We start from the raw sequence: 12,098 nt of genomic DNA, 5'->3' as shown, positions 1-12,098 counted from the left end.
AGCTCAAGGACAACATTCGTGAAGAAATAGCCGCTATTCCGGCCGAAATGTTGGCAAAAACGATGGAAAATGCAGCAAAAAGGGCACAATACGTCATCAACGCCAGAGGCGGCCATTTGAGAGATATCATATTCAAAAATTGATGTAAACAAATCTACTTGGAACAAATAAAATGATGAACATTGCCGCCAAATTTTTATTTTTTTCTTTGATTAAAAAAAAAATATGGGTCCGTCGAATATATATACCTGTATATACCTTCTATAGCCATATGACTGAGGATATAATCAAAATTTGTTAGCCAAAAAGTTGTTGAATAACCTTAGAGTCGCGATTCTTTGAAAGAGAGAGAACAAAAAAAATTTACCTGAAACAAATCAAAGACTGTGAACCATCTGGCGATCAATGTTATTGAAAAATATTACGATGTACCAAGATTCGTCCAAAATCGTATACTCCCTTATTTAAGTTATCGTGCCCCTGACATACGGATATAACGACATCGACTCCAAAGTCCTGAAACAGATTTCATATAAAGAGACCGAGGTCCGAGGACTTCTCAAATTTTATATTCTTTGTTGCTAAAGGCTGGAAGTATAGAATATGTCTACAATTTTTTACCCACTGAAAAACTAAGGTGTTAAAATTGAGCCAGATAAGAAATTCGTACTTTACATTTCTACTTTGCAAGGACTAATTTACTCGCTGACGGTTGCTTTCCTTTGAAAGTTTTCAAAAATTGTCCTCCCCGTCTATACTCTAGTTCAACCATGTTTGTATGATGAACCTAATATGCCATCCAGTTTATTAAAGAAAAACAAAACGGCTCACAGACAGACAACAGAGTGCGATGCACTTTCATATTTTGTGTTTCTCGAGCGAAGCGATTTTATGTAAATTTTGAATGAATGCCTTTCATGTTTTTTTGTTTTCATTTGGTTTAATGCAGATGTGTGATGTCAATGTGCGGCGCTGCGCTGCAAAGACACAACTTTCAAGAAGACAATTATTTTTATGTTCAAAATCGTTGTTTGTGTGTGAGCGCGCGTCCTTGCATGCGTCTGTCAGTCTGGCGAGTTCAGATCAGTTTGCATTCGCTTTTTCTTTTTCTTCTCTTTTTTTTAATAATTTAAGCATATTTGGTTTTGTGCCATCACAAATTATGACAATGCATTTTTTCGTAGCATTTTTTTGTCTTTACATTCTTTGGGAGTCAAGTAGACAAAAACAAAAAAAAAAAAACAACAGAGACAAACAAGAAAACAAAATAAAACGTCATGAATTCGCTTGTCGTTATGTTTTACAACTTCTTTCTGCCAAATCGGTTACATCAGCAGCCAAAGCAGTTCATCCACTTCAAACGTGGCAAGGATGAAGCGATGCTATACGATTTCTGTGCTCTGCAGTAATGATTGACACGATGTTCCCAGCTAGAGCTGCAATTTAAATTAATGACAACTCCATGAAATGACAAAAAAGAGAGACAGGGTGTTAAAACTACTAGCTTAATGAAGGAATGAGCGTTTTACTATTGCGTCCCATTAGAATACAATGTTTTGTTTGTGGTATGCAAAATATGCGGATATGAGCAGAAATATAATAAAAATTAACACTACATTTAATGTGAAGAGAAAAATTATATTTTTTAATTTTATAGGTTTTAACAATAATGATATGCTTCAATAGTAATCTACTCGTATCTCGTTAAAAAGGCTTTAATTCGAACTAGAAACAAAAATTTTGAAATGAAGAAAAAAACTAGAATATGAGTCAATTTGGAGGCAGATATATAACCCCAACCTTTCACAATTTATGCAAGTATTTTGAATACTCTTAAATAAAACAAGGACTTGTTACCGAGCTGGCCTTAAAGAAGTTTCAATAAAAAAACTTCTCAATTTAAGGTCAAAAATTTTTTTTGAATTAATTTAGGCTTATGTTTTTTAGAAACATCCTTATCCCGGAATTTTCTAAAATTCGAAAATTTTCTGCATATATACAAGACTTCTTGCCATAAAGTTCTTCCGAAAATTTGTGAAAAATTCACACGGCTTTTGCCTGAAAGTCGTTGTAAATATGTTTTTAAAAACGTCCATATTTTTTTAATTAAGTCCCTGAAATATCCACTATTTTTGGCAAGAAAAGCATAACAATTTTGTTAAGAAATTTACGACGTTCGGTCAGAAAGTCCTTGAAAATTTTTTCTTAAAAAAGGAACGATAATTGGTCCAGAAAGGCCTTGTTAGAAATATCATGGATATCGTGGATCGGGAATATTTAAAAAAAATTGAAAATTTTCATTCTTGACCAGCAGGTCCTTGCAGAATATTTTACAAACGTACTTTCTATGATTATTTTGATAATTTGTTTAAGTATTGTGAGAAAACTACCCAAAGAAGTGAATAGTTATTGTTCATCCTTGAAGTCGATATAATTTTGATATATACGTTAGGAAATGTTAAATTTGGACTAAAGTGAATCCTTTCTTCGCGAATTTTTTGTGATCACCAGCCTAACGCATGGAAGGATGGACAGATATTGCTAAATCCACTATAAATTCCTGAATTAGTTTTCCTCCAAACTGTAAGACCGTTATTTCGATGAGGTACATTTTGATTTATATGATACTAGCTGGCCCGGTCCGCGTTGCCGGCCCGTAGTTTTAGTCTTTAATGCAAATTTTGCATAGCATAATATTTCACAAATCTAGCTCATAAAGGTGAACAAATTTTAATATAAATATTGATTCGACTAAATAGAAATAAATAACTATGGAAGGAGGGCAAAATAATTTCTGAATAGTCAAAGTTAATTACGCTTTTACACCCATTACCATAGCACCTCAAATTGCGCATTAGAGTCCCCAAAAGTCTATGTTCTTGTTCATGGTAAAATTCAATAACGATTAAACAATACCCGCGTTGTTATCCGCCAATCGGTAAACATCACTATAGATCGGCGGGCCTGGGGACTATATGGTGACTGTACCAAAATATTTACGTATGTTGACATTTTTCTGTAAGATGGTTCTCTACTCACAAAGTAGCCTAAATACAGCAAATAATGGCCAAATCAGTTGAAAAACGTGGCCAAGACCACGGTCACAGCTGTCAGGTCAGGGATACATTTATATAAGGGTTATACCAAAACGTGGCCCAACCAATATTCTCTTGGGGGTTACAAATTCAATAGAAAACAACATTTTTTTTCTGACCACCAATTAGATGTGAAAGTGGACTTGGGAATACGCCAATGTGGGGACTTTACTTAAATAAATTCCTATGTGGCAATTATCTGTATGATGGTTCCCTACCCAAGAGTAGCATAAATACAACCTTTAGCCAAGTCAATTAATGAATGTGGTCAAGACCAAAATGGGCCCTACTCTGAAAATTTCAAACTTTATGCGAATAGGTTCTCTACCTCCTTAGAAACAAAAATGCCAAATAATGGCTAAAATATTAAAAAAGTGACCAAGACACCAAAAATAGCTTAAATCATACGATGGTCATATAAATATGAAATCGGGTTGTCCCTTATCCGTGAGTTATGATCGATATCATGACCTATCTTGAATGTTTGGGAAGAATTTCTGGAAGGATAGAAATCTTTATCTTACTAAAAGTCCCATTCGCTCTACTATTTTCCACCCTTTATATTTGGTATTTTTCTGATTGTACATTGGACGGATTATTGTGACAGGAAAGAAGTAGTTCCACGCTTTGAAATGATCCCCATTAGGCTTTTTCGGCAATTTTTGTTTGTTCAAATGTGTTCGCATCTTCCAGCTGAACCACGATGTCGGCCCTGGAGTTGAAAGGTAGATGTCAGTTGACATCGTATTTCCCACTTATTTCATTTTTTGGTGAAAATTTGTATATAGTGAAAAATTATTCTTTATTTTGTTCGCAAAAAATTTACTGAATTCAATTAGATAATACAAATTGAAAAAAAAATTGACAAAAGAAGAATAACACATTGAAAAAATCTTCAACTTGTTCGCTGATTTTTTTACAGCAAATGTTTAAAGATCCTTATATAGTTTGTCAATAGAATGTACTTCTATTTTAAAATTCGATTCCATTAAATTATTTCGACATCATCTATTCCGTTTCGCCACCACATAATTCGGTACTACGCTTCCATGTAACTCGCCATCAATTTCATTTCTCAAGAAATCAAGTCAATTAAATAAATTGGTATTAATATTTGAATTAAAAAAAAAAAATATATAAAAAACACTACAAATGTACATTAGAAAAAAGTAAGTAAAAATGGAAAAAAATCATGCAAAATAAAACATTACTATTGTACATTTCAAAAGTCAAAATGAAAATGTTAAAATATCACATTTTTACGCGATTTTTTGGATATTATCCTTTTCGGAGAGGAGAAAATTCCGAATTTGTTTGAATCGTTAAAATCAGTCCAGCGGTTCTTAAGTTATAAGCGTAGTAACTAACACAACTTTCTTTTATATATATAGATAGATATAAAGTCAGGAATATGTGCAAACAAATATGGGGTGCCCTGAAGACATGTTGATTAAGGACCAAGATTTTTGTTCAGTAAGACTTAGCAAAAATTTCTTTTCAAAAGTCCGTAATTCTAGGAATTTACGAAAATATTTATAAACCACGATTTTTGGCATGGAAGTCCTGGCACCTTTTTTAAAATCTACGATTTTTTAGTGGGAAATATACTTTTTGTGAATTCCACGATTCTTTAATCCAAATTCTGAAAATATTATTTTAAAAATCTGCGATTCTTGACTCTTAGCTAGGAATTCCTGAAAAAAAAAAACACTTTACTTTGACCACGAAACCCTGCGAATTTTAGATTTTTAAATCCACGATTCTTGGCCGGAAAGTCTTGTAAAATATAAATATAAAGTCCAGAAATATATAAAGTCCAGAAATCTTTATCAGAAACTCATCTACATTTTTTTTTGAAAAACCTATAAAACACCAGGCAGTCCGGAAAGAATGGCTTGGAATATATTTAACAAAAAATTCACGATTATTATTACAATTATTATCAAAAAATCTTATAAAATATTTTTCAAAAATACCACGATTCATGGCAAGGATGCTATTCTCCTGAAAATCATTGAATATTTTTTAAAATACTTTATATTACGTCCTTCAAAATATTTTTTTAAATCAAAAATTCTTCGCCAAGAAATCCTAGATGAAGAAATTCACGATTGTTGTACAGAAACCTACAGGAAATATATTTTTAAGAAACCCATGATTTTTGGCCAGATTGTCCCGGAAAGTATAGTTTAAAAATTTCCTATTTATGACCAGGAAATTTCTGAATTAAATAAAACTAAAATTCTTTTGGAAAGTCTTCTATTCTACTTCGTTCAGGTTGAACGAAAGCATAACCAGTGGAGAAAGATGTATATGTTTATAAGTGCGGTTGTAAGATTTAGAAGACTTTCCAAAAGAATTTTAGTTTTATTTAATTCTTTGGTTCCTCTTCTATTGAGCTTACGATCTCGTCACTTGGGTAAAAAATGCTTTTTGTCATAGAAGTTATTTTTAAAATAACTTCTGGGGAGAATATCCCAGACAAAAAACAAGGGAACTGATGAGGATTGGTGGCTCTTTCCGAAACCTAGGTATTCCCTGCCTTACCCCCTGGTAAACATTACCATCGTTCTCCACTAATAAACAAACGTTGTTTTATAAAAACAACAAAAAAGGGATAAAGCCTGACCATTTTGCAACAACAAAATACTGCGGTATCCCGAACAAACAAGCCACGCTGTTCTTTCTTAATTCCTATTTTTTGTTTTTGTCAAAAAGGCTGAAAACTTTTTCTAAAAAAATGAATGATTCTTGACTAGGGAAGTTCCGGAAAAAATATACTTAAAATTCCATGAAAAATATTTTTTTAAACCATGGCATGGAAGTCCTTGAAAACATTTTTAAACAAATTCACAATTCTTGGTCCTGACTTGAAAAATACCTTTTTTTCAAATCACCTTTTCCTGAACAGGAAGTCCTGGAAATTGAAAAAATCAGGATAAAGAAAGTCTTGAAAAGTATTATTTAAAAAATTCAAGATTCCTGGCCAGAAACCACTTGGTTTGGTTTGACTTAAGGATGCCCAGTTACACAGGAGTCGGCAACTGTTTCACTCGAACCTTTGATACCAAGAAGAATAAAGTTGTTTTGTGACCGGAGCGATAATGACAGAGAAGTAAGAGTTTATAGAGAAGAGTATAGTAAGCAGGGTGGTCTGCTTAGTCAGAGAATACTTTTAGCGATCTTGTAGGTGATTATGGGATCTAAGTTTTATTGAAGTGGTAGAGTGGGCGAAAACTTCCATTTTTACATGATATAGTTGAGAGAAATAGTTGGATATACCAAGTTTAAAAAAATCGCTGAATCGCAAGTATGAAAGAAAAAAAATTTAAAATTACGATACTTCGTGGGGCAGGTATCAGATGGTGGGCGGATAACAATTATCTTCAAACCAGATCTTATTATGACGTGTTAAATTTAAAGAGAATCGGATGTTTGTTTCGCATTTTATGGCCGTTGACCCCTTGTGGGAGAGGTACCAGAAGGAGGGAACCAATATATTCCACTTTTACGCCAGACCATGTTTTAGTAGAAATATTGGGACGTGCGACATTTGAAGAGAATCCGATGCTTATTTTGCATTTTATGTGAGAGGTAATTATTTAAAATTTTGACCCGTTGTGGGGAAAGTACCTAAAGGACTAGTCCGACATATTCCATCTTCATAGCAGATCTTGTGTTGATAGAAAAGCTGAGATGTGCCAAATTTGAAAATAATCGGATGCGTTTAATGAGCTTCATGGTTATTCAAAAGGTTGAGGCTTTATGGGGGAGGTACAAGAAGGAGTAGATCGTTATCTACCACCTTCACACCAGATTATGTTAGTAGTAATATTGGTATGTATGAAATTTGAAGAAAATCGGGTGCTTATTTCGCATTCTATGTGAGATATAATTATTTAAAATTTATACTCTTTGTGGGGGAGTTACATGATTGAGTGGACCAGATAAAATAAAATGGGGACTTTAATAATCTTGTTGGTAATGGTAAACTATAATTCTACACCAAAATTCCACTTGTCGTTTTTGACAGGAATAAATTGAGTGGCACAAAGTGAATGAGAATTATTCCTTGTAAATAAAATAATTTTTGCCTAGTAATCTGACTCAATGGCTATTATTATTACATTCTGAAATTGTTGTTGATGTAATTTGAAGAGGTAACATTTATAAAACATTAATAAAAACACACGACACAATGACACAAAGTAAATGAGAATTATTCCCTGCAAATTAAGTATTAACAGTCTCATAATCTACATAAATTACTTATAGCAATTAGGGTAAATGTACCAGTAGTCGGCACTTTTAGAATTTTCGCTTTTTCAATCTTTCAATATTCTGAGTAAAATCTTTCAATTGCAGAAAACTAAAGTTGTTTGGATTCCAAATTTTGTTTAGTTTTGGAAATAATAAACAAAAATTTAATTTGTTTTTAGTAAATTGGTAAAATTTGCAATTTTACTAAAACAGTGGTTTTTTGCCAGTAGTCGGCACCATTTTCCAATGCTCGGCATGTCTATTTGCCAGTAGTCGGCATATTGTATTTCAATAAAGAAAATATTATTTTTTATATTATTTTTTATTTCAAATAGTACAAAACAATTATATATTACTAATTCACAGTTTAATCTAGAATTTGAAATAGTATGGTTACCTTTAGTAAATGGATTTTTAATTAAAATAAAAATGAGATAAAAGAAAAAAAGAATAAATTTAATATTTGGAGTTTATTTTGTCTTTTAACCTAGTTACTGTTTTTAATTCATTTTGGTTTAACTTAAACTTAAACATTAGGAATAAAATAAGTTAATTCACAGGTGCATTGGTATCAGTCTTCCACATCACTGTCAAGTTCTTCGTTGAAAGAACTACGCTTTTCCCTTTTCTTTCCTCTTTTATTTTTTCTTATTTTTTCTAATTTCTCCAATTTTCGTTTCTGGCGTTCCAGTTTTCGCTCTTGTACTGCGTTTGCCTTGGCAATTTTTTCATTTTCTACTGCTTGAATATGCTCCCTCCATGCAAGTGCAGAAATTGCACTTGGAGGCTTGATTCTCGAGTTGGGTTTTACTGCTGATGTCAATCTAGGGAATTGAATATGGCTTTTAAACGATTTTGACACAGACCCTTCTTCGTTTTGTAAAAACTTGGAAGAACCTAGTTAGAAAAAGAAAAAGTGTATACTGGCATTATACCTGGGCACTACAGAATATATGCACGTTTGTATAGATTACCTGGTTTGGATAAGTTAACGGGACTTAAAACATTTCTAATAAGTGCGCTAGTTACTGATGATTTAGGTGAATCTTTCGTTGGTTTTAACGACAATTCTACATTTCTGGATGTAGTGGGAGACGAACAAAAAGTCAATATCGGTGCATTATTTTCATTTAATGGAGATGAAGAGCGTAGCCGGGTTTCTTTTTCCAAAATCCAGTCTTTATTGACTATACATGAACTGGGCTGCACGGTTACGTTGGCTAATAATTCAATATCTTGTTCGCCTTCAGAGTTTTTCAGAGACTCAATCTCTTCAACAACTATGTTAGCGTCAATTCCCCGAGAATTAAGCCTTGAACTTATTAGGTTTATTACTTGAATTGCTTTGTCGAAGTCCATTAAATGTAAACCATTATTTGCATCGCTCCTATTTGTCATTCTTTCCAAATTGTTTCTTACACACTTTGTATAATCGACGTTCTCAGGGTTAAACGGATAAAGTCCACATTTCCGGAACCCATTCTTAATGGTGTCTTCCAAATCTATTGCTGACAGCACGGAATGCAACAGAGGACAAAAAGTGCATTTTGAAAGGACTTTGTTAATATTTTCCGTTTTATTTTGCCATTCCCTCAATGTATTTTTCCACTCAGATTTCAACGGCTTAAAAACACTGACGTCCGCTGGTTGCATTATATGTGTTGTATTGGGAGGAAGTGCGTACAATATAATTTTATTATTCTCACAGAATTCACTAAGTTCCATAGTCATATGAGACTTATGACCGTCGACAAATAGCAAAACTGGCCTAGGGACTTGATTTCTTCTAACCATTTATGGACACAATTAGCAATGTATTCAAAGAACACGTCACTGATCATCCATCCGGTTTCCGATTTTCCGAGGAACCAGGTCTCCGGGAGACTGTTCACTACATCCTTGGGAACTCTTTTAAATGGAAAAACAACCATTGGATTAACAGTTTTACCATTAGCGGAAAAGACTAATAGTACTGTCACTGTTTCTTTTTCGTTTCCTTTTTGTATTGAATACACATTTCTGTAACCCTTTGGCGCTAAAACTTTTCCAGTTTTCGGGCACATAGAAAAACTGGTTTCATCCCCATTAAAAATCCTGGATGGATCCTCCAAGATATCTGTAGCATTCTGCTCTTCTAAAAACGTTTTTAAATCGGAAAACCATTTTCTTATAGTCTCCTCCGTTACTATGGCTCTCCCCTTTGTAATTCCCTCGGACTCCCGAATGCTTAAATCAGGATGTCGTCTTAAAAATGCGTTAAACCATTTTCTGCCAGGTCGACTGTCTTTAAAAGGAGTAACTCTTTTATCCTCATTTAAAATTTTTTGTACGGTGTTTAACAATTCGTCAATTTTTATCGGAAATCCACATTTGGCCAAATCTAGACACCACTTTTTTAAATGCTCTTCTTCGGCAGTTGTTAATATTGTAGGAGGTCCCATCTTTCTTGGGCCTTCAGGAGCTCTACCAGACAGTTTGTCCTGCAAAGTTGCCCTGGGAACACCATACTTTTTACTGGCACCCAAAATTGATATATCGCCTCTTCTTATGGCATTTAGTGCGTCGTTCAGGGCGTTTTCCGTATATTTGTGAAATGATCTTTTTCCTTTTGGAGGCATCTTTGAAAAAAAATGTTGGCTATCTGAAACGTCAAATAGCTTCTTTAAAAAACCTACTTAACTTAGAAAAGTTGGTCAAAAAACACAAATAAAAGCGACTGCCGACTTAAGGACCATAGTTATGTCGAATACTGTGTAAATCCACTCAAAAATATTTTTTTTATTTGAGTAGTTTTTGGATTATTTTTTAATACTTCTCTCAAATTTTGGTGAAATTTGTCAAAAATGATATTTTTCTAGTAATTGGCAACCCCTGCCGACTATTGGCAAATCTCTTTTTTTCCTGTCCCTAATGTCGGCATTAAAAATATAACAGAAAAATGATTAATTTGTATTTTTTAAAGTTATAAAATGATCTTTAGACTGTTATTTACTATTATAAAATATTTCTGATTTCAAAAGTATTAATTTTAATATACTTACATAGATTATTAAGTTGACGCCACCACTAATTTTTTCTTTACAAACAGCACTATCGCACGTGTTGGAAGACACTCACTGACAAAAACCGTTATTCTCTCGTAATAAATGATCGATGCTCATTGTTTTTTTTTTACAGAAAGAGAGCAGAGATCAGTGTTGATGTTTTTTGCAATTATTTCATTATTTGGTCACTTCTATTCTTAGTTATTTAAGTTTATATTTCAAAACTGCCGACTACTGGGACATGCCGAACTTAGGCGCACTTACCCTATATTCTCGATTTTTTTTGTTGTTATCACTGGGTGAAACATGCCTAACAAATATCAAATCTTACCTGTTCCCAAAATGACTTCATCAAGAAAAAAAAAATTGATGAGAATCCGAATCCCATCTGAAATAATTAATAGACCCCATGATAGATTTATTACAATTGACGATAAATGAGATTTCCATTCCATGCGTTGGAAATTTTTATTAGAACAACAATTTTCTGATATCAAAAGGAAACATCAAATAAAACTGCTCATAAACAATCCAATAAAGCAACGATAATTCCTCACTGTCACATCTGCCGCTGCTGCTGCTGCAGCCATTGAATCAAGTCAAGGTCAACACAGAACTACTGAAGTCGGCACAGCCATTCCATTAGAAATCGATTGAAATAATTAATTTAAATTTTTTGTTTATCGATTCCCGCTCTCATCGCAATCCAGCCATAAATCATGCTCGTCTTTCGGCAGCTATGCCATGATTGTTCGTGTGGTGCAACATCAAAGGAGCACGACCTTGAAGTGTTTCTGAAGTGTGCGAGCGAGCGATGGAATGTGTGTGTGTATGTTTCGTATTTATTCCCCCAATAGATTTTCAAATATTTTGAACTTCATTTCATTAAAAAAAGAATAAAACAATAACCACAAATGCATAAACATTTGTATGAATATTATGGAGTGACCTCCCTCCCCACTTAAACACTGCCCCCGCCCCATGGTAATTTGGAACAAAAAACCATTAAAAATGTTGCTTGGGAAAATTTAATGTTTTGTAAATAATTTCAAATTCTTGTGCATGTAAATGATCTCAAATCGGAACACATGTGGGAATTTATTGAGATTTTTTTTTTTTTTTTGGAAATTTATTTCTGGAAATCCACACTGCAATGCCTGACTGGAACTGGCATAGAATTATTCATTTTTTGAAGGCCATCGAACAAATCGAGTGTGGGTTACTAAATTTTTATGTTTTCTGTTTTCGAGGAGAATTTCTACAAAATTTTGAAAACATTTGTGAAGTGTTCGTTCTTTGCTTCGTTTAAGAATTTAATTTTAGTTCTGTGTAGTCTTAATTTCAGCATATCCAAAATAAAAAAAAAAAACATTTTTTGTTGCTACTACATCTCCCCCACCCCCACATGGAACTGCCACCACTGGCCCGCCTATGCCGCCTGTGTAAATCGCCTGGGCATATCTTTATGATTTAAAATCGCCTATTTCATGAGGCGCAAAAATGTGCAAACCATTTGTTGCACGCTCTCCCGCAATAATAGCATAATTTCGGAAGCATGTTTTCGCTCAATTAGCAACAACATTTGTGAAATTCCAATCCATTTCCTTTGGAGGAATTCCTTTGAACACTGGAGGAATTTGCTTCAACTATTTTTTCGGCCTAAAAAATATTAAAATAATTGAAACTATTAACAAAAAGA

The 12,098-nt window shown here is 33.4% G+C and overlaps 1 protein-coding gene across 1 annotated transcript; it reads right to left on the bottom strand.

The window, feature by feature from the left end:
- Positions 1-7,421: 7,421 nt before the first annotated feature.
- On the bottom strand, positions 7,422-10,221 carry LOC131806369 (uncharacterized). Its single transcript, XM_059130402.1, is given in 3 exon segments — positions 7,422-8,252; positions 8,330-9,136; positions 9,139-10,221. Coding segments are annotated over 3 exon segments (1,968 nt in total). The 5' UTR covers positions 9,974-10,221; the 3' UTR covers positions 7,422-7,926.
- Positions 10,222-12,098: the final 1,877 nt, after the last annotated feature.

The sequence above is a fragment of the Musca domestica genome, unplaced genomic scaffold, assembly GCF_030504385.1.
Source record: "Musca domestica strain aabys unplaced genomic scaffold, Musca_domestica.polishedcontigs.V.1.1 74, whole genome shotgun sequence".
Classification (NCBI taxonomy): Eukaryota; Metazoa; Arthropoda; class Insecta; order Diptera; family Muscidae; genus Musca; species Musca domestica.
This window is presented reverse-complemented; position numbering and strand designations above follow the sequence as displayed.